The 24,616-nt window shown below is 31.0% G+C and overlaps 1 protein-coding gene across 1 annotated transcript; it reads right to left on the reverse strand.

The window, feature by feature from the left end:
- Positions 1–53: 53 nt before the first annotated feature.
- Positions 54–24,350, reverse strand: LOC139529810 (glutamic acid-rich protein-like). Its single transcript, XM_071325727.1, has 17 exons — positions 24,236–24,350; positions 21,160–21,222; positions 20,208–20,246; positions 19,409–19,447; positions 17,488–17,579; positions 16,887–17,142; positions 16,184–16,373; positions 14,353–14,668; positions 13,534–13,831; positions 12,801–13,108; positions 11,478–11,999; positions 10,909–11,013; positions 10,168–10,301; positions 6,135–6,384; positions 5,036–5,629; positions 3,826–3,997; positions 54–2,765 (listed from the first exon to the last, which is right to left on the reverse strand). The coding sequence occupies exons 2-16, from the start codon at positions 21,218–21,220 to the stop codon at positions 3,842–3,844; spliced, it is 3,360 nt and encodes a 1,119-aa protein (XP_071181828.1). The 5' UTR covers positions 21,221–21,222; positions 24,236–24,350; the 3' UTR covers positions 54–2,765; positions 3,826–3,841.
- Positions 24,351–24,616: the final 266 nt, after the last annotated feature.

Raw genomic sequence — 24,616 nt, forward strand, 5'->3', positions numbered from 1 at the left:
ATGACCAAACAATAACCCCTAAGGCAAAGTTGTCATTAAAAATTGGTCAAGACTTAGTTTTTCATATTTAATGAATAAGCTTTTACAATGACATCACATAGTTTGTTTCGATAACAAAGTTGCTGTAATTTACATAAATCATGATTTTTTTTGATTACTTTTGTCAGATAATTGTGCAATTCAATTGTACCAATACTTACCTCAAGTAATTTTTCCATGAATAAGGATGGCTAGGTTTTTTTTCTTTCTAAATGTTATAAATACATATTCCTTCAAGACCTAAAATTTTAACTTTCAAGCAAAAACAAAAATTAGTCTTTGGAATATATCCATTAAATTTAGATTATAGGAACAGTCACTCAAAATTTATTTTGATTCCAAATGTCTAAGTTGCATTGATTGTGAATCGCTTGTAACAGGAATCAATGTGGGGCTTCCCTTTATACTTACCTGCAGACTTCAGGTCATATACTTTATCCTTGGCCAATTTTCTTAGACCTAATGCATGTAGAGTAAGAATTGGGTTTTCTTCCTTTCCTTATTTGCTTGGTTTGAATTAATGTCTGCTGAAACATTTTAATAAAGATTGACATCTGCAAACAAAATAAGTTGGCAGAGTACCTGTATAAAGGTAAATTTAATTATTTGATAATGTCCAAAAAATCTTAATATAAATGTATACAAGTTTAACTCTGCCTATTTTTGTTGTTTTCGGATGTAAATCTTAATAACAATGCTTGAGCAAACATTCATACAAACAAATAAAGCCAACCAAGTCTTAATCGACAAGCATTAGGAAATAATTTTAGTTTCAGGAGTTACTTTCATTCAAATTCATACAAAAAAAAACATTTTTTAGGCAGAAAAGTGATTGAAAAGAACAGTTTTAGTTTCCCTACAGTTTCTTTGCAATAAAATATCTTTATCCATGTTTACATAAATAAATGGTTTAATTTTTTCAAGAAAAAATCTTTATACAAATGTTAAGAAAAATTTAGAATACAATGATTTTTTTTTTCAAAACATTCAGTAATTTTCTGTGCTCATGTTGGAACATAATTTTGACAAAAATATCATGTTCCAATGAAAAATCATACACACAACCTTTAAATAACATTGTCCATCATACATACAAAAGATAAAAGTCATTTAAATGTTCTCATCAAAATATTTATGCGCACAAAATAATTATTCAAGCAGATATACACATTAGATATGTTCACGATTGCAAGCTATATTCACATAGTGAAATTAATATTCAACATGACAAAATGCCACAACTTTGCATAAAAGCTTTTTTTTACAACAAAGAGAAGTATATATAGATTTTTACATATTGCAGTAAAATAAAAATGTATTTCATATTGTATAATAAATACGCCAAAATCACTATCCTATCAATTTGATTGAAATATAGCAGTATCCTAATTAACTAAAAACACTACAAATCAACTTGAATGAGGTTTTTCTACAATCTTTCAAAATATTTCAGTGTCTAGCTATAAAAAAATCAAGTTTGTAATTTTAAATTATCTCTCTTGTACTCATAGTATCTCATTGTAGCACTATACAGCAGAAATTCACATTACATTTTAGCATCTTTAAAAACAAATGGTAAATGAAATTGGTTTCTAATACAATCTCTGTTCTTTAAAATCAAAGTTATTGTTTCATTCAACAAATGGACACTACTTCAGACATATTAAACAGATATTAACAGATAATAACCATGTTGACTGTCCCTTTGGTATCTTTCGTCCCTCTTTTAACACTTCTTTTAAATAAAATACTGATAAATATTTTGTATATCTAATTCATTGAAAAGATCAACAAATTTGAAGATGTGGTGCCTTTTTTTTTGGATTCCAGTAACACAATTTTGGAATAATATTGTACATAAATGGTAGTCATACAGAGATCTGTCTCATTAATGTGTGTTTTTGATAGTATAATACAAATGTTTCAGTCGAAATATCCAGACTGGGAGGAAGGAAATGAGTTGTACCAATAGTCAAACAAACTAAATACCAAATGTGATTAACTTACCAGGTTAACTTATCTTATCACAATGAAAATATGATGTGTCAATGGTAATACAACTGTGTACCAAATATCATTGAATAACCCTCAATAGTTCCCACTAAACTAACCTAATGAACATTTTACACATTTGTGAAAGCCTTCATCACAAACCATAGACACATCATGCCTTAATCTAACCCCCACAACTTTGTTGCAGGCTAGACAAATAGCTATAGACAATGAATCCTATCCTTCCTTTCACAAATTAAAAGAGATTTGAGGAAATATGGTTGAAAAAAGATGATACAAGAAATTAGATATTGTGACTCATTAACTGACTAATATTGATACACATCTAGTGTGCTAAATACTGATTATTCTCAGCAAAAAAGATAGCCTCAAGTAGCATTGCACCTATATGGAATCATAGATATGAGCAAGCTGATAAAGGCACCAATTCAATAAGGTCTAATGCATACACATACATATCAATGAGAAAAATAATACATTTTTTTTACTATAAATTCATTACAACATTTACAACCATGTTGAAAAAATAGATCTCATATTAATGTCTAGATGATCCAATATATGTTTCCTTTTCTGCTTAAATCAATTAAGAGATTCTGAAGGTGACACTGTTCTACTGTATCAAGCACCACCTTAATACTAATCTATCACCAGAAATAATAATGCTGTAACATGCTTCATCATCACAAAGATTGTCATAGAATTTACAAAATCTAAAGAAAAAAAATATAAAATAGATATATCTAAGTCTGTACATTATTGTATATAATGTTGTTTGTTTTTTGTATAATTGTTTTTTAATATTATTGCTTTTAATGCTAAGATATATTGTGATATATGTTATATATGCAATATAAATGTATTTGAATGTGTGTTTTACTATTTTTCATAACTCTTTTTTAGAAAGGCTCTTTTATAAATTGATATGTTAATATTATATTGTGTTTTATATCAAATGTTTTGATGAGGTGAGACCCTTATAAATTATTTGTTGTTGTTGGATGTTGCACATGATTTAATTAGTTGTATTTCGTTTTGAACTACTGTGGATTCATTATTATTCGTGGGATACCAATTTTCGTGGCTTTCATGGGTACTGGTGAACCACGAAATTAAATGTTCAACGAATAACAAATTGTCTGTAGGCTTGTATGTAGACTTAGGCAAAACCACGAAATTAAATATCCACGAACTTGCAAGTTTTCCATAATCCACGAAAATTGGTACCCACGAAAATAAATGAATCCACAGTATAAGTTCCTTCTGATTTGTTCTTTTGTTGGTTTTTTCTGTTTTGTATTAATTTGGAGAGTTGAGCCCTTTTCAACTGATTTTTTCAATCTGTTCTTATGTTGTATTGTTGAACCATTTGTAAAAATCAGGCCATGAACTTTTTAATTTAAAGTTTTACATTTGTCATATTGGGGCCTTTATAGCTAACTATGCTGTATGAGTTTTGCTGACTTTAAAGGCCATGAAGTGACCTATAGATGTTAACTTCTGTGTCATTTGGTCTCTTGTGGAGAGTTGTCTCATCGGCAATCATACCACATCTTCTTATTTTTATATTCCATTCTGAATCATTTTGTATGACTGTCAATACTGCAAAAAAGCTAAGCAAGTATTCTTTATTATGTAATTTTCAAAAAGCAAATTTCAGAAAATATTGCAAGGTTTTTATTTAGGCAAATAATGCTTAATCAGAGACATGATCTTAGCAACAGAAGTGTGTTTTCACAGCTTCATTTTGTTATACATTTTTTAACAGCTAACCTGACATAAATATTCTTCAGCTGTGTTCTTTTTTCCATTCATCTAGTTTTTGACGTATAGCGTTTTGTCTTTCCTCCCTTTCCTGTTCCTCTATTTCTACTTCTTTCTTCACTTTCTGCCACTTCTGTACAAGGTTTGATACCTTCTTGGTTTTTAATTGTCCACCTGATTGCTGAAAAATCAAGTAATGTGTTAAGCAGGAAGATTGTGAGTTGATTTATTACCATGGGTGTTGAGCATGATTCTGTATAGCAGTCACCATGAAATGGACTGGCACAAAAAGGCAGACAATTACAATTTATTTTTGAGAAAGGATAAACATATGTTAACTAAGGCCCCATTATACTATATTCTACAAAGAATTTGTGTGTGTTTATAAGTTTAAACATATTAAGTTAAACTACATGGCTCTGATTCAAAAATCAATTAAAATTTATAAATAATAGAATGTAGTGATTAGTGACTAATGGACTACTAACACAATGGTTCCTGGTTCGATTCCCGTCTGGGATGAAAATTTCAGGGATTGAATTTTCGACGCTTCCGTGACACCATTTGTGAGTATGGTCTTGAGGAAACAATGATAGTCCGTCGGAAGGGGACAATAAATGGCTGACCCGTGTTAAGAGAGAGCCCTATCTCTTGCACGTTAAAGACACCCTTGTAGATTTCGAAAAAAGAGCAGGCTAAGGCAGCACTCGCACCCGCAAAGTGGAAAGGGATTAATATAAGTTGCAAAACTTGTTTCCCAATCCACTATAATTAAATATGTTTAAACTAAAATATAGAATGAATCACAAACAGATAACTTAACATATATCCACTGACTTGTAACCTGGTTTATGTGTTCATCAAATATATTTTAACAGTCAGCAATGTGATTATAATAAAATTCAATTTTTCTCTGATCTTTTTATTTTCTCTTTTACAGTAAATATTTAAGCATAGAAGAACCTAATAACAGGTATTATTATCAACTTTATCTAAGTAGCATGTCTTTTGTTTTAAACATCAAATATATTTTGAGTCTTATCTATGTATTCATTCATATAACGTATTAATTTATAATTATGAGTGAAAAGACATCTAAACTGATCCATAGTTTCTGTGTCATTTTGGTCTCTTGTGGACAGTTGTCTCATTGGCAATCATACCACATCTTCTTTTTTATACTCATTTATATGTTAACCCATCATCACCCAAGTTTTACCTTTTCTTTTTTCTTTTTCTTTCTCTCTTTCTCCAGCTGTGAAGAAGATGCAACATCTCCAGTGGCAGCTGTTTCCATAGCAACAGGTATATCAGCCCCACCTTCATTATAATATTGCCCTGTCTCTTGATACGGTTCATTATTGGTATTGGGATCATAATACGATGGATATGGATTTTCTGTAAATATCTGAGGGGGTCGTGCAATAATAGAGGGGTCTACAGGGACTGTTTCTGTTTCATTATATTGTTCTTTCACATCAATGTTACTACCACATTCAGATGGTTCGGCATCAACCTGAAAATCAGTTTCATCCTCCATTATTTCCCCGTCAATATCATCAGTACACTGGAGATGGCCTTCAGGAGGTCCTGGGACATCGTACGATGAGTAAGTTTCCTCCTCCATGTCTTCCTCCACTGGAGGTGGGGGAGGGGGTGGGGCTGTAAGTAGAAATTCTAAGTCTGTCCCTGGTGGAGGTGGTTCTCCCCTTATGACCCCACTGTACTCTGTTCCACTTATAAAATTTGTAACAGCCTCATAGTCTGGCCATTCTTTAGCAATCCTTTGTGTAACAGTACTCTCAGGTTCCTCCTACAAATATAAATCCATTTTTAATGTAACGTAGTTACTGAGAAAGATGCAACGAAAATATTCATAGGACTGACGGACCAACAGAGGTAAAACTGTATACCCAACAAAAAGCCGGTGTATAATAAATATTACCTATAATGTGACCTGTTAGTTCCAATTTAACATTTAAAAATCAATTCAACTCATTTCATCATCAAATCAAACATATTGCTGTGATTGGAAAATTCTGAATTTGAAAAATGGTTATCAGTGTATGTTACATAACTTAATCATAAGGTTTCAGTTATGTAAATAATAACTTGTTTCATTTTCAACATTGTGTTCTTATAAAAAAAGAAGATGTAGTATGATTGCAAATGAGACAACTGTCCACAAGAGACCAAAATGATATAAAAATTAACAACTATAGGTCACTGTAAGGCCTTCAACAATGAGCAAAGCCCATACTGCTTAGTTGTTCTTTATGAAAAGTATTTTTTTTATATACATTAAGGAAAATATTTACCACATTATCCTCTGTTGAGGAAACAGAATCTTTGGTGGAAGTAACTTCATCTTGTTCTGGGGTTGTAGAAGTCACAGCCTCACTTTCAACTCGACTGGTAACTGTTTTGACTGGATCCTTGTTGACTGTAGGTTCCTGTTCAGGTGAGGAATCTCTAGCATCCTCTTCCTCATCCTCATCGTCGTCATCCGGATAATCCCACTGTGTCTGTTTACTCCTCTTGTTCATGTAGAAGTATCGTCTGTATGACCTAGATTAATAAAAGATGAAAAGATGGATGAAACACTGTAACTAAGGTTAACTTACTTTCTGAAAAAGAACTCACCATTTCCCATTCCTTGACAACACAGAAGCACAAAAATTAACTGCTTGCCAATACACATTCTGGATACATGGGCTTTACTTCAAGATTGATCCTTAGGATTTCTTATTCCTAATTTGATATATAGTATAACCACTTATTATTCTATTTGAACCAATTAATGAATTTCCTGCTCATGTAAAGGTTGACCCAAAATTGAGTGTGGAGCTAAAAAAAAGTCCCTTTGTCAGTCAAATACAGAGTTCTTGTTCAAATGTTATTTCTAGAACATAAAAAGGCTTTTGTCGCAGATTTTATAAAAATTTGACAGTGTTATAATGTCTATAAATTTGAGATTTATTCTAATCTAACTGGTAAATGAAGGAATGAAAAAAACATTTTTGATTATGAAAAAAACATCTGTGAACGTATAATAGAATTCTCAGAAGTTTTGACAAAGCTTTTGATTAATAAAAACTTTCACCAAGAATAGCTTTTACATCTTGACTTTTAAAAAGTCCATTTTGAGTAAAATACAAAAAAATAAAGTAAATTAAAAAATTTAAATTTTGCAATAGACAGTGACTTTTGATCACAAAAATACCTTTTCTTGTTTTTTGGTTTCATAAGATTCTAAGAAGTTTTGAAAACGTTAATGATGTCTTAAAACAATTCGACCACAGACTGAACCTAAATGTGGCCGTCACTGTTGAAGTATGAAGGATTTCGATGTCTCAATTTTGTTGTAGCGTGACAAAAAAAGAGGTCTTATTGTTAATAAACAGTTCTTAACAATAGACTTTTATAATAGTGTCTTCTACTTCATCAAAGCTTTTAAAGACTACTAGTCACATAAATAATATTTTTGAGAAAAATCTAAATATCTGCCATTAATGCCATTATATCTTATTTCTGCTTATAAATACTAAACCCCAACACACATACTGATTGAATGGTTACAAAGGTGGAAATAGATTACCAATGAGGGCAAAGAATATTATTTTTGGATCTAGTTATAAATTGGAAACATAATTCATTAAAAAATTTGCATAACAAGTATACCATTCTTTCAGAAGGGTGCCCAAATAATTCAAATATCAATTTAAGGTACTATTTTTCACTAAATTGATAAAAATTATTTCAATGAACTATTTGGTGAGTATTTATACAACGGTCAAATAAATTGTGAAATATACAATATATACTGGTAAAAATAAATACATAACAGCTGTGGAGATCTTGACATTTCTACCTGCCAACATTGTGCTTTCATTTTGTGCAATCTAATATGAATAATTTTTAATAAAAACAAGCATCCAAGGACTTATGTTTTCAATTCACTTGATGAAAGAAAAGAAATAGCATATTGGAAACAAGTAAATTTTGTGCATTTTGTGACAGAAGGAAATGACCAAAATCTACCATGCTGTCTTGTATTATTCTGAATCAATTGTTTGTGGCTTAATGTTACCAGGATGTTAGAAACATGTTCAAATTACCAATAAGAAAACTACAATCTCCTGTTTCTTCTCACTCAATATGCAGCAATTTAATAGGTTTTTTATCCGTCAAAAAGACTTTGTCAAATTTCATATTTACTCTAAGAAATATGTATTCCCCTTTTGTGAAAATTTGTTCAGATCATGATTTTGTCATGTATACTGTCTGAACTGAACTCTAATAAGAATACAAAATTTTGTAATTTTCATTTTTTTTTTCATCAGACTGAGTGTAGTATCAATTCTTTCACAACTTTGTACCTTCTACTGATATAAATATAAACTTTCTACCAAATTAGAGAAGCAAAGATGAGGATTTGTTGAAAATATCTGATATTTAATTTTTGTTGGTATCAATTTCTTGGATTGAGGAAAACTTGCATTTTGGTGGATATTTGCTTTCCTGGTTTTGCCAATGTCTGTATACAAAGTATTAAGAAAATTTGTACTGTTCCCACGAAACAAATGTAATTTGTATCCCATGAATAATTAGGAATTCACAGTAGTTAAAATTGTCAAATCTGACTAATTTTATTACATCACCCAAATTTTATCTTTGTGTTATCTTATACTTTGGAAGATATAAATGCTGTCTGCTTTTACATGATTTTGATTATTTGTGAACACAAAATCATTTGATAAACCACACTCCTTCAAGAGAGGGTTTATATGTAGTGTAGTATCTGCCTTGTACAGCATTTTAACTTTAAACTTGCAGGTTGCTACAAAAAAATAGTGTGCTTTTGTAAAAACATTACTTTGAATTTGTTTGTTTTGATAGAGTTTGTACAATTTTCTTTCCCATTCATTGTTATTTTTTTCTAAATGTAATTAAAGAAAATATATGAAGATATAGATTGAAACTGGTTGTTCTTTTGAGAAGAATTTGTTTTATTCACAATTTAGCAAAATAGAATTTTCCAATGCATTAACTGAAACCAACATGTTTTAAAATGATCAAAAAGGCTATTCCAAAATTTAAGAAACATTTTTGTAACTTATTGTTACTTTGTTTAAAACCAAATAGGATTGCCTATAATTACATCCACTACATTTGAACATTGGTGGATAGCTGTCACAATAGCAATCATACTACACTCCTTATTTTCATATCTGTTTATTTTTTCCTATAATAAATTTAATTGAGGTGCAGACAGGTTTTATTGTGAAGTTATATAAATACGTTATAAATATCTTTTCAGTGCTGTTACAAATATTTTTTTTTCCCATGTCATTTCAAATGTTAAAATTTTATTTTAAAGATTAAAATGATATATTTTTTTCTGTGCAGCTTTAAATATTGTATTTTTTTCTGTGCATCCCCAAAATTTATCTTTTTAATGTGCTGTTTAAAATGGTGTATATTTTTAGTGTATTTATATTTTTTCAACACATCATAAAATATTAAATATATCTGATGAAGAACAGCTATAAACATCATATTACACAACATGTACTTCTGGAAAACTGAAATAGAGTAGAGCATTAATACAACATTATCACAAGGATCTCAATGAACTTTCTTTTTCTCTTATTCATTTACCATAAAAATAGAGAAAATTAAGAAAAAATATGCATAAATGAAAATTTGACAAAATGAAAAAAAATTTGATAGCTTTTAAATTTGAAGAATTTGAAGAGAAAAATGTTTAAATTTACTATAAAAAAATAGTTTCTTTAACTAGTTAAATAGAAAGTTAAATGTTTCTCTGAATGTAAAAAAAGAAATTTACACTTACCCGATCAGAATATTAACTTATCTTTATTTATGTTTCCATGGTAACAGCCAACTTCATTTCGTATGATACTTTGTAATCTGTCTTATTGGTTTTGGTCTTGGCTCTTCTAGCTAGTGACTTCTTGGCTTCCATCTTTGACATTCATCGTATCACCACTGTCTGACCAACCACAAGTCATCAATGTACATGTATGAACATGTATCCAACCATTGTCTTGTTACAAGTACTTAGATACCTTGACCACACCATCAGAACTTTTATTGATGAATTTGAGATGACTGAAGGCCAATGAAAATATGATCACTGTCAATTTCATAATGTGTTTTTTTATGTCTAAAGAACAAGTAAGTCAAAATTTGCATAATGCCTGGGCAGAGAAAATAGTTCTCTGCTAAAGCATTTTGAGCACTTTAATCCCACTGTAACACAATTGTGTTACCGTGGTTACTGTCCACACTGACCCATTGATGACAAAATTGTAAGTAAAACCATACCTGTCCCAATGACACGACCACCCAGGTGGAGCTGCACTCCTTTCGTACTGCTCTAACTGCCAGTTTGCTTCCTCCAGTTTAATGAGATAAAATTCAGTGTTTAATCCACCAGCTTGCCAATCCTGGTGTCTGGTCTGTAAAAATGTAAAGAAATAGTTTTTTTGTGTTTTTTTTAATCTGCTGTTCAAAATCAGAAAAAAATTAATGCTTTAAAGTCAAGGTTCGGATTATCTTACATTTCTATAAAATCAGCTTTAATTATTCTAATTGCTCTTAGCTAACAAACCTATCATTATAATTTGCATAAAGTTCTCAACACTTTTTTGCAGTTCACATTAAATTTAATCTGGCAATGTATGTACATTAACGGTGTGACCTAATTTCTTTTAAAGGTTTATTGCGAACCCTATCATAGTTTTCCATAGATTCACATGCAAGTTACCTGTCCATTTAAACTTTTGTAAGTTCTATTGTCCCATTGAACAAATACAACAGGTATTGTTCTCTGTATAGTTTATTTGATGGGACCTTTAAATTTCTTGCAAGAGAAATCTATCACTCATTGATTAATTTGCCTGCCTGTGGAAAACTATGATAGGATTAGCAATAATATTAATGAAAAATTGTTATATTTAGAACAGTTTAATGAAAAAGTTCAACAAAAATGATTAAATCTGTTGACAAGGATCGTTATTTGAGTGTATACAATTTTTTCATGGTACTGAAGTCTTTATAACATACCTCTAACTCTACAAGGAGAATCTGTAGTTTTGAAAGCCCTTTCTTTGTTACTTCTAAAAATTCTAACTTGCTTAATGCTAAGTCTGCTAATTCTGAAGCTTGCATCTAAAATAAATATAAAGCATATCTTACATGTATATAAATCCTTCATATCACTAAGTCTTTGAATACTGAAGCTTAAATCTAAAACATACATAATGGTTAACTTTTACACAATGTGACTTGGATGGAGAGTTGTCTTATTGGCACTTATACCACATCTTCTTACAATTATAAAACAAGAAATAATTCCTTCAAATCCTCAAGTCTTTAATTCTGAAGCTTGCATATAAAACATACATAAATCAAGATATGATACATGTATATCCAAGAGTAATTCTTTCATAAGAGGAAAAAGTAACTTTAAATGCTACTGGTTTAAAACAGACAAATAACAGTGATTAGAAAACCCTAGGAATACCATTAAAAATCTGTACAATAACTTTTTTTAAACTCAATTCTTCACTACTTCAATATATGATTCAGAGTCACCTAAAGCAGTAGTAATTCTTTTTCATAAATTGCCATACCTTTTTATTAGCTAATTCCACATCTGCTTTAATAGTACCAGTAACAATGTTCTCTAGTTCTTCGTCAATATCTACGTCTAACGACTTCTTACCGGGCTTATCTTCTGATGACTTCTTACCGGGCTTATCTTCTGATGACTTCTTACTGGGCTTATCCTCTAATGACTTCTTACTGGGCTTATCCTCTAATGACTTCTTACTGGGCTGATCCTCTAATGACTTCTTACTGGGCTTGTCCTCTAATGACTTCTTACTGGGCTTATCTTCTAATGACTTCTTACAGGGCTTATCCACTACTTCTTCTTCTATTATTTCTTCTTTAACTTTTATCATTTCTTCATCTTCTCCTTTTTCTTCATATGAATTGTCTTCTTTTTCTATTTTTATCTCTTTCAATTTGATTTCAGTCTTTTCTGTTTCCTCACTTGTCTTATTCTCTAGTTTTTCACTCATTTTTTCTGAACTTTTCTTCTCTTTTTCTTCATGTCTGTCTTTTTTCCTTTCTCTGTCCTTATCTTTTTCCTAAAATATTTATTTTGTATAATCTTCTTTGATAAATAATTCCTATATCAATGTTTGAAACCCATACAAAATACCTATTTTTGACTTCCTAAATATGTTTTCAGGTAAGATAATCATATTCTTTAGCTGAAAAAACTGTTATAGACATGTATGCTAAAACCATGCAGATTAAGCTGAAACCTGTAAAACCAAAATGTTCAGTGTAAGAGAGGTTCACTAGTATTTGTCTGGTTCTTAATCTGTTGCCAAAGTAAATTACTATTTAATATGAGGCAGGCATTACCTGTAAATGGGGACGAAGTCTGTATGAATTATTTTTTTGTAACTTAAATATTTGTTAAAAAAAAGAAACGGAAATACCGTAATGTTTCCGATTTTGGTTCTGTTGTTAGGGATTTTAGTTTTGACTTTATTTAAATTATGACGTCATATGCAATGTAAACAAAGAAACGCTATCATCAGGTAACGTTTTATCATATCAAGGAATTATTAAAAATGAAATTGGTATTGCGCGTTCCTTCCTATTTTATACTAGACTGATAAATATATATTTTACTCAAAGTTTCATACAAACGAGACCGGAAAAAGGAAGTACATTGTACATTTCTGCGCAGATCCGGGATTTCAAAACACGACAAAAAAAATTTGAACAATTTTGAGTACATTAGTATACAATAAAAAATTCGGGAAATTTTCCCGATTTTTTTTTTTTTTTTTTTTTTTATTGAATTTTCTACTGTAAAAGGGGACTTCGTCCCCATATTAAAATTTCTAATTAGTTTTACAATAAATAATACACACCTTATCTTTGTCTCTCTCTCTATCTCGTTCTTTTTTCTCATCTTTTTCTTTCCTATCATCTTTATCCTTTCTTTCATCTTTCTCTCTCCTTTTGTCTTCTTTATCCTTTTTCTTGTCTTTCTTTCTTTCCTTATGTTCTTTTTCATGTTTATCATGATCCCTTCTTTTTTCATCCCTATGGTGTCTATCTTCCTTATCTTTGTCTTTATCTTTCTTTTTCTTTTTCTCTTTATGACTATGTCTGTCACTGTCACGTTCTCTATGACTCTCATGTCGTCTTCTGGAATCTCTATCATCTAATCTGGAACCTTCAATACCATGTTTTATATAATAATTTTGACTAATGTAAAAGTCACAGAAGTAAAAATATTGAAATTTTCGTGAAAATTATTTATTTGCTTATTTTCGGTTCCAATGTAATAGAAATATCCCCCAAGCCCACATTTATAAAAACACTTAACATTTCTTTAAAGACATAATTTTAGAAAAATGTGAAAATAAACTGCACTGAAAAATTCAATGTTTGCAAATGTCATTTATAGACATAACTAACCACAAATAACAATCTGCTGTTTTAGTAGACAGGAATTATTGTCTCAGTGTTTTTTTGTTGTTGCAATTTTCATTTTGTCCTCTGTCATAATTAGAAAATATTTGTATGTTATGCTTTTACTTAACAGAATGAAAATATTTTTTTTTTCTCTTTCTAAACTGTTTTCAAAAATTGTCTTACCTATTTCTGTAACAGGTGACCTTGACCTACTGTGGCCGTAATCAACAATTTTGGGTCTTTTAGCATCCCACACTGTCTCCTCTTCTCCAGACCTCTTCCTTGGTGGACCAACACGTCTCTCTAATTCCCTCGCCATCATTTCTTCAATGGCGGCCTTTCTACGAGCTTCTGTTTCCTGCTTCAGTTTGATTTGTTCCTTTATTGAGTCTATTAAAGTTAATTTTTTAGGAGCAGCTGGTTTTGGTTCACTTTTACTCTTGCCTTCTTTTTTGTCAGGGCTGTTGGAATCTTTTCCAGTCTGGAAAAATTAACATTGAATATTTATAACAGAGGCTTCAGATAAAAGTGTTTAATATAAAAAAAAAAAATATAATAACTGATTAGACATCATGCCCAACAGGAAAGAAAGAATGCTTACCAAATCTGACCGCAGGTAAGTCACTGAGGTCAACATTTCATCATATTTAGCCTATTTGTTATTAACAACCATTTCATGTGGGAAAAAAGAATGTATTCAGATACAAGGGAATAGACAAAGAACATAACTGTAAATCTTTCTGACTACACTAATCATCTAGAACAAGTTGGCAACTATTAAAAAGCTTGATTTTAAAAGATAACAAAAGAATTGTAATTGTCCATGTGATGCATAGAAGTATCTACAGACTTACTAAAATGCAGAGTACAATATCATAATTGCTATATCTGTCTTTTATTAAAAGTACAGTGGGACAATACCTGATCAAGTCATTCTTTACAGAAATTTAAAGTGTTTACAATAGACATAAATGGAGGATAAAAAAACTCAAGACCGATTACCTTTTTCTTTTCTAGAGCGACTTCTAGTGCTTTATCTATATCATCAAGGTCCAAATCTATATCTTCATCTTCATCTTTCTTTGATTTTTTCTTTTTATCATCGTCACCTTCAGATTCTGATGCTGAGGTGTCAGCGTCGCTATCGTCATAGGCAGCTAATGCTGATAATGCCCTTTTTGGTGATGTTTTAGTATTTACCGATCTTCTGTCATCCTTCACTTCTTTCTCTGGTTCTTTCTTTTTGACCGGTACAGATGGTGATTTAGTCTCTGGTGGCATTATATGGGCAGGTAGTGGTCTTGTGGCTTCTGGTTCTCTATAAAAAAAAACTCCATTGTTAAAAGATTATTTATCCTCTGGTGGCATTATATGGGCAGGTAGTGGTCTTGTGGCTTCTGGTTCTCTATAAAAAAAAAAAAACGTCATTGTTAAAAGATTATTTATCCTCTGGTGGCATTATATGGGCAGGTAGTGGTCTTGTGGCTTCTGGTTCTCTATAAAAAAAAAACGTCATTGTTAAAAGATTATTTATCCTCTGGTGGCATTATATGGGCAGGTAGTGGTCTTGTGGCTTCTGGTTCTCTATAAAAAAAAAACGTCATTGTTAAAAGATTATTTATCCTCTGGTGGCATTATATGGGCAGGTAGTGGTCTTGTGGCTTCTGGTTCTCTATAAAAAAAAATGTCATTGTTAAAAGATTATTTATCCTCTGGTGGCATTATATGGGCAGGTAGTGGTCTTGTGGCTTCTGGTTCTCTATAAAAAAAAACGTCATTGTTAAAAGATTACTTATCCTCTGGTGGTATTATATGGGCAGGTAGTGGTCTTGTGGCTTCTGGTTCTCTATAAAAAAAAATGTCATTGTTAAAAGATTATTTATCCTCTGGTGGCATTATATGGGCAGGTAGTAGTCTTGTGGCTTCTGGTTCTCTATAAAAAAAAAAACGTCATTGTTAAAAGATTATTTATCCTCTGGTGGCATTATATGGGCAGGTAGTGGTCTTGTGGCTTCTGGTTCTCTATAAAAAAAAAACGTCATTGTTAAAAGATTATTTATCCTCTGGTGGCATTATATGGGCAGGTAGTGGTCTTGTGGCTTCTGGTTCTCTATAAAAAAAAAGAAGTCATTGTTAAAAGATTATCTGGTGGCATTATATGGGCTGTAGTGGTTACTGGTATTGTGGCTTCTTGTTCCCTGTATTTTAAATAAGTCAAGTTAGAAAATAATCATCTAGAAATAAAACTTTTGAAAAAATTACAGCTACTTTTAGCAAATGTTACCTTTACCTCAAAATCAAGTTTTTTGCCTTTCGTTCCATCAACCACTTGTATAAATAAAAGTCTTATCAAAATACAGCCAGTATGCCCCAAGTAATCACTTCTACACAAAAAAAATACACAGAATAATTCCAAAAGTTCTGTATATTTCAATGAACCTTGACATAGTAACCTTATAATCATTGAGATTTTCTCTTTGCCTTTATCTTCCATAAAGATACATTTGTAGATCAAGTTATTATCCACAAACAAACTATCTAAATACATTTCTATTTTAGTAATTGTGAAATTGAACTTTAAATTATCCAACCCTAAATCAGAAGTTCTTTAACTTCCTTACATCATCTATTTATATGAGTGGTTCCAATTAATCAAAGGCAGCTCAATTTTTTCCTGCAAAAACAATTTGTTTCTGACTTGGAGATGGACAAAGTGATGACTTTGAGATACAAAATGTTAACTGGGTAGCGTTTTAATAATGAATACCAGTATAAACAGTTTAATTCAGCAGTAAATCACACATTTCATAAAAAAATGTTTGAATTATCTTACACTTTCTTGACTGGTTTAACTTTTCCTTCCTTTTGAAGCTTTGCTACTTTTTCTTCATAGGATTTCATCTGCAGTAAATACTTTGTAAAGCCTGGTGGAATTTCCCACGTAACTTCATTTGTAACTGTGTTCCAGTAGTAATAACATTGTGTATTATCATCCAAAGTCTGCTGCCAGACTGTGGTCGGCTCTGTAAAATAATAGATGGTAATGAGACCTGTGATTTAACTGAAGAGGAGGAATTAGATATATGTCATTTGTTATTTTGAAATCAAATGGTTGCACTCCCCCTGTTAAGTTTCCTGTGCAGTGTTTTGTGCACTGTTGTTTGTCTTTTCTTTGTTTTTAGATTTTTGCCATGGAAGTGTCAGTTTATTTCAATTTATGAGTTTGAATATTTCGTTGGTATCTCTTTCACCTCTCTTTTGCAAACTAATTTGTTTGTGGCACAAATGTGAAAAGGCAATTTATAAAAGCAATTAGAGCAGCAAGGGCATAAAAAAGTGAAGCTTGCATTGCGACCCCAATTATCAGTTAAAAAGGCAGAATTTGGTCTGCTTTTATATCAACTGATTTTCTGATTTCATTTATATTTAGGAGTCCTTTTCGTATGCTCAGTGAGATGTTAACAATAATTGAGTATTGAAGAGATGTTATTGGAAAAGTTCAAAGTGAGTAATTAAGTAAAGAAGAGAGTACAAACCATCAGGCCATTCAACATCTTTTTCTTTCTTTGTCATACTTTTTTCCGTATCAGATTTCCCTGTGAATTCTGAATCTCCCTTCACAAACATATTTTTGTACATAGATCTGGCTTTGTTAGAAACAAAGGTTGGTTCTGGATCCTTGGTGTTACTAGGTTTCTGATCTGGATTCTGTTTGAAGCTAGGTGGCGCCTCAGGTTCCATTGCAAACCCTGGTCTGTCGGAAGAATCATTACTGTCTTCATGTTCAAGTTGCTGGAAGATAATACAGTGTGAACTAGCATAGATTTTTCAATAAGTAATTAGAAATATGTGTGTTTAAAGATTAAGACTAATTCTAAAAAAAAATCAATAAAATATTTAATTTCTGACAGCCTAATGTAATTAATATAATAATGGAAACCTTTATAAAATATTATATTGAACAATTTTGAAACTGAACATTTTTTTGTGTAAAATTTTATGAAACTGACAAATTGTTAGAAATAATTACTACAAGAACAGAACACATAAATTAAATTATAAAAAAAACACTGCTTAAACAAAATGTTTCCAACTTGTCAGATGTGTGAACGTTTATAAACTTTGGAAAAAACCTACAGCTAGAAAGTTTGCTACTTGTGAATCAATGTGATCTCCATTTCCATTCTCTTTTGGCTTGATAATTTCTGCTGGAGGATCAATAGAGCCAACTGTAAAATAAAGCATATGTGTTCAATAAATAATTTTACTTAGTGCTTAATTGTATGTGTCTACCAATCTTCTTAAATACTGTTAACGAAAATTTCATTCTGAAACTGATTTTTTGGTATAATAGGTACTTATATGTTATATAAGTTATGTTTATACATAATTTGATTTTAATTACTCAGTAGTTATTATTTTAGGATTTTCCCAGGATGTGTATTTTCTTTGCTGTTGAGATGAAACAGATTTATTATCATATGTCAATCAGTTAGATATGAAGTTTATCACATGTTCTTAGCAGGAGGTCTAATTTCATCAGTTCCAATACAAATATACATGTCTTGTTAATTAGTGACCACTTGTGGCATTTGGCTTCCTTTGTCCTTTGTTTCTTGATACATTAATCTGGGTGCAGTTTTAACTCCTCCCACTTAGGAGTATCCCATTAAGAAGTTGTGTATTAAAAACCTGTGTATGCTGCCTTGAGTATTCATTTATCTAAATGCAGATTAAGCAGTTATAGAATAATCTTGGCTAATAGTGCTAATAGTGTTTTAGCTAAAAACTTGCCTCCCACCGACCCCTCCTTTCACCTTCAATATTGCCATGACAGGGGAATCAATCTCAGCATTATGTTTATTGATTTCATTTATGAAATTTTATCACTGGTTGTTTCAAAAATTTCACTCATCCCCCAAGAATTTCTGGGGATAAACTGTCAAATTTCATACAAATTCATTCCAACACCAATTCAACATCAACACTACTAGGCTTCCTCATAGCCTCCTTACAGGCTTCCTCATTGTCTCATTATAGGCTTCCTCATAGCCTCATAGGCATGATAGCCTCTAGGAATGATAGCCTCATAGGCTTCCTGATAGCCTCATGCATTTATTTTGAACCATCGTTCCAATTGGATTGGTGTGATGTCAAGCCAGGGGTCTATACTTTGCTACTTTTCAGTATGCACATAGCTAGGCTCTTGGTTTAGGCATGGAGCAAAAAATTAAATTTTTTAGCTGAGTAGTTTCCCCAAGGGCCAAATTATAATTGTGATGTATATATATGAAATAAAAGTTGCAATTAAATTATGATTTATGTTTAATTCAAACATGGATACCAATGGCATTGCTACACAGTATTTCCCAGGAGTTTATTTACAAGATAGGTGATAGCAGGAAAAATTAGGTTGATAATAATGTGAGCACTAAATCCTTAATTTTACATATCATGAGTTCAAACAGTGTGTTCTGAAAGAAATCAGGGGTAATTAAATTATTTAAATTACTATGAAATTAATATGAACTCATTATGTGTGACTTTGAGGATTTTGTTCACTGACACATTTATTAGCAAAATTAAAATATAGGGCCGAAAGTTAGATCAGGATGGTTTAATTGTCAGGTCAAAGAATTTGCAAGAAGATATGAGGTTGGATGTTTGCTCAGGTGTTAACACACATTTCCCTATTACATAACAGATTACCACAGAAAAGATACAGTATAAACAAAAGACAATTAAAATAAGATTAGAACAGCATCACATCAAACAGAAATAAATTTACCCTAAAAAATATTTACAAAGAATCAGAACACAATGCAAACATGGAACAAATGACAATTAAACATATTCAGGATCATTTCTGAGAATTTTGTATAAACTAGTAAAAATATGAATTATATTTGCGTAAATGTGACATAAACTCAATAGTACAAAAATACAAATTTCTAAAAAGAGGTCAGCAGGGACTGCCTACTTGGTCATGTACTTGCCTGTTAAAATAATATTCATTTACTTTTTTTTCTTCTTTTACCATGGATACAAATATACATACCTTCATCTTCAGCCTCTTCTTCAGATTCATCATTTCCACCTGAAAATAGAGTACTAAGGGAATATATATTTTAATTTCTAATGCCTAGCTACATGAAGTTTAAGTTACCAATAAAATATTTGGTAATCCATAGCCATCATTATAATGTATGTTACAAACATCATTTTCAAAATACAAGAATGAACTATGATTATAATAAAATGTCTAAAAATAAGAACAATAAAAAAAAAAGAAATTTGCAGGTTCCTTTAGAATGATAAAATAAATGGGATATGTGATTGACAATGAAAATACAAATTGATTTTATTCTTTAATTTCAAGATAGCTTCAAAATAAAGCTTTCTTTAATTTTGACTTTGATCATGTTGATGTACTGTACTACAATTCACAAATTATTGCTTGCATTTATTATTGTGATTTTGTTATTTCAAACTAAAATGGGATTTTAATTTTTGCGATATTCAGAAAAGTGCTGTTTAATTCATATAAAAAATTTCAAAATGCAATTATAACCCTGTAGCATTGTTGGCAATATTAAAAACATCACAATAATTTCTGAATTTACAGTATACATGCTACACATGTTCTTATGTTTAACAATTTTCAAGTCAGGGGTTTTTACAGCGGGCGGACTATACAGTATAGCCTTTTTCATTTTGGTGTTGTTGAAGGATGTGCGGTGACCCAAGATCGCTTACATTCCTGGCATATGAACTCTGGTGGACACTTGTCTCATTGGCAATACTACAACACATCCTTATTTTTATATTCATATTTGGCTGAAATGTACAACTCCTACCTGGAATGTCTTCTTCTTGTCTATTGTAACCATACTTTGCTGAAATTATATACAAATATATATTACACAATACGATTTATTTTCTGAATAACATTAGCTGTCCTCAATTCTAATGGTAGTATTAACCCTTTCCTCCATGGATTTTTTTTTTTAATATACTTGATTCGCATAGGATTTTTTCAGTTAAAAAAAACATCAGTTTTAAAGTGTTAATGCATTGTGAAAACCAATATTTCATCAATGAAATTCAAGTCAGATAATTCTCACGAATCTCCTTTTCATATTGGATACAATTTTTTTAAGTCTAATGCAGACATTTTGTAGTCAAAGCATTTCAACTGAGGTACTACACAGACGTCAAAAGGCGTCATTATGGAGGAAAGGGGGTGGCGTCAAAAGGCGTCATTATGGAGGAAAGGGGGTGGCGTCAAAAGGCATCATTATGGAGGAAAGGGGGTGGCGTCAAAAGGCGTCATTATGGAGGAAAGGGGGTGGCGTCAAAAGGCGTCATTATGGAGGAAAGGGGCAATTCAATGGATTTATGGACTTCATAATTTTCTTTTCTGTAATTTAATAATCTAAAGTTCTTCACAATATTTAAGTTGGAATGAGAGGTACGATTTAGGGCATGTTATATGACCTTTATCATGTTCATAAGTCTTCTTGTTTAGAATGTTTGGTTGCTATCCATGTTTCAGTGATTTTCACGAATCAACAATCAACCTGATAAAATAGAAACCAATGTAATTAAATGCTGACACAAAGGAATCGAAAATTCACAATTTCATTAACAGTTAATTTTTAAATCTGAACAATATACATGTAGGTCTTGAAAATATTAACAGAACAAGGAAATATCAGCTGAAAAAAATACCAAATTACATCCCTGCAATGTAACTACATAATTTCTCATTTTAATGGTCTTAATTGATAAAATGTACAGTATTCATACCAAGATAGCTATCATTACTGTCCCCTAATTGTAGTACTTGTCTTCTTCCTCTTCTACCCATTTCTGAAAAATAAATAGGAGCAAATGTGATTATTTGTAGAGAACATTGTAGATATATGATAAACTCAAAAATCAGTTTTACCCTTTATCTCAACGTGCTCAACATGTTTTCCACAATGTTTTTAACAATACACATACACTCGATCACTTCATAGGGACTCAAGAAAAATCTATAAAATCTAGTCACACAATCCATGTCTCTCATGTGAAACAAGATCATCGACTTTATTCACTTCAATTATATATTTGATTAATAATTCATTTCACCTACAATGTATGTGTTATATAATTCGTTAACATGTGCCTCCAACTTTTTCATTGAGCCAAACGCCAACACTTAAATTTCTATTTTTAGCAACATTTCGTATGGTTTGAAGTGAGCTCCTCAATTAATGGTTACATATGGACAGTTAGGGGTACTTCTTGTACATGTAATATTTATTTACTTTAAGAAGTAAATAATAATAAACATATATAGAATGAATTTTGTTTTGTTCCTAACCCTAAACTGAAAATTTACAAATTAATGAGTGCACTTACATTGTATTATTGCATTTTTGTAGAAAGGACAAATATGCAAGATTAGTTATTGCAATTTCAGGAAAATCAGCATGCAGATATATGTACATGAATCGTCTACCAGAAGGGGAGTTCTTATTATTCGCAATGATAAAAACCTCACAATTATTTCTGATTATTCATGGAACTGAACAAAATACTATTGAGTCTATTCTATTCATATATCAACATTATACACTAATGAATCAAATATAATCAGCTTATTATCTACATGTATATAATATATATATATACTTAAATTTCTATTTTTAGCAACATTTCGTATGGTTTGAAGTGAGCTCCTCAATTAATGGTTACATATGGACAGTTAGGGGTACCTCTTGTACATGTATTATTGCATTTTTGTAGAAAGGACAAATATGCAAGATTAGTTATTGCAATTTCAGGAATATATATATATATATATATATAGATATTGGAAAATTTAGAATTCAGGGTTTGATTTCTTGGACATCATGTACAAAAAAATGTACCTTACAACTTATGTCATTAACATATTTGTAACGAGTTCTATTTACATAACAATATCTGTAAAGTCCGCTTGCTTGAGATGGTGCTTCATATCCGAATCATATACTTATATGATCTCCATCTTATAAAAAGAGTTTCCTTGAAATTTTCGCTGTCGTTTTATTTTTAGCATTTCACGTCTTGCTGCGAAAATTAAACTGCCGCGAAAATTTCCCTGTTTACAGTACATTTGTAGGAAGTGTATTATTAGTTTAAAAATCACACTAACTTGATGCTTAAGGTGGCTCGGGACTATTCGACTGCGCATAATTTCACGCATGAATTACAAAAGTATTTGTCGTAATTTTTTTTCATATTTTGATTGATTAGAAATATCAAATCATTGTAGTTATGTGACTAATAGAATATTTTCGTTAATATCGGTATTTTTTAAAGGGTCAAAATGACATTTCACTCACTTTTACCATTTTCCCGCCAAAATTTGGGTTGTAAGGCAAAATAATTTTTTTTCCTTATCGGTGACCTATGTTTTTTATTGGCTCATTCTTTGAAGCTGTATTCCAGCTTTTCATATTACAGATTTGGAACAATTGTCATAGAACGTTTTTTTGATATTCCGAAAAAAATATGTCAACACCTCTATTTCCCCTATCATTTCATTGAAAAATGGTCGCTTTTACATACCTGTTTAAAAGTAAAATTTTGAGCTTAAATGGTCCGTGACCCCCTATTTTTTTTCGACCAATTTGGTTCATTTTCTTTAAAGAATAAAATAACCAAAAATACGGCACTTCTGATAGAAACTTCGAATACGCCCGAGCCACCTTAACTCACAACAAAACAATTCCTTTGTTCATAAAGTCATACCTTGATTATCAATTATGAGATGACAAAAAGATAAGTTAATCATTTGGGCATTGGGCATTTAAATTCAATGAATAGAAATTTTCAATAGAAGTGAACATAATTCAGTTAGGGTCAGTTAAACCTTTAGCATGTAGTGTGGTCATTTAAAGATATGTATGTTTTCGAGTTCTAGAAAAAAAAAGGCTTCACACTATTCATGTTTTGGTGTTCCTGGAACATGTGAAATACTTTAGGTATTTACAAATACTACTGATGAAGATGCAGTTTAAAATGTGCACTTTTGTAAATTTCATGCCATATATTCAATGACATAGAATTTATAAAGGAAGTTCTTGTAAACTGTGTTTTAAAATTGGGGTGTTTCCTGAAACCTGAGAATACTGCACTATTACTCACTTATCCCTAACCTGTTATAAGGAGGAAATGTTGCCATTTAATTGAACATTTGCACCATGACAGTTATCAGTATCATAAAATACAAAATTTATTTTTGATCAATGTAAACTATTACCCATTTTAAGATAAAGTACCCATTTAAGAGGATTAACATGGTTAATACCTCATTGAGATATTGATATAATTTGTATTTCCTAAATTTGTTACTACATGTATAACCCACTTTAGTGACAGGTACCAACCCAATAATGTAAATAAAATGTTCAGTATTATGACATGTATGAAGGGTTTAAATCAAATCAAATCTGTGTATTTCCTAATCAAAGGGACCTTATAGGCATATCAATTACAAACAAATAAATCATAAATTATAGACAATGGGGTTTAGTTAATTTTAATAAGATTGTTGATTTTGTTACGCTTTGTCCTAGTCCAAATAATTGTGACGTCTGGTAAGGCTATTTTTTTAGGGGGGGGGGACGCCTTTCTGAAAAAAAATTAAAATAGCCTTGCCAGATGTCTTAATTATTTGGACTAGCTTTGACATGGCACTTGGGTTTTTTTTTAACAAAAAATGGCCTGTACCTTAAAAGGAGCAGTGTTATTCTTACAGAAACAAGATCCTTGGTTTTTGACCAGGTATGAAAGCATGTACAGATTATAAAGATTAAAGACTATCTATTAAGTTACAATTAATGTGTACCTTCTCAATGAAAAGGTTTTATTTAAACCATTCTCTTAATTTTCAATAAAAATGAGTCTCGTTTTGTAAACTTCTGTCTGTTTGTTATCTTTTCTTTCATTGGCCGAAATAATCCAATCAGATTCCGTTTTAATACCGATATTACTTTACAGTACGTTATACCTAATCAGAACTTCTTTTTGCGTACACAAATAGCACTTTTTAATTAAATCGAATTTTATAGTTAAATGAGTATTTAGGGGTCCCACCCCTTATGGAGCAACATATGGGGTTAATGCATTGATTTTTTTTACTTTTTCCAATTTCGGCTGGGACTATGTCAATATAATGTCCCAGGTTTAGTCCCAGGCTCCCCGGGCCCCCCTTTTTCTAGATGCTGGA

The sequence above is a fragment of the Mytilus edulis genome, chromosome 7 (assembly GCF_963676685.1).
Source record: "Mytilus edulis chromosome 7, xbMytEdul2.2, whole genome shotgun sequence".
Classification (NCBI taxonomy): domain Eukaryota; kingdom Metazoa; phylum Mollusca; class Bivalvia; order Mytilida; family Mytilidae; genus Mytilus; species Mytilus edulis.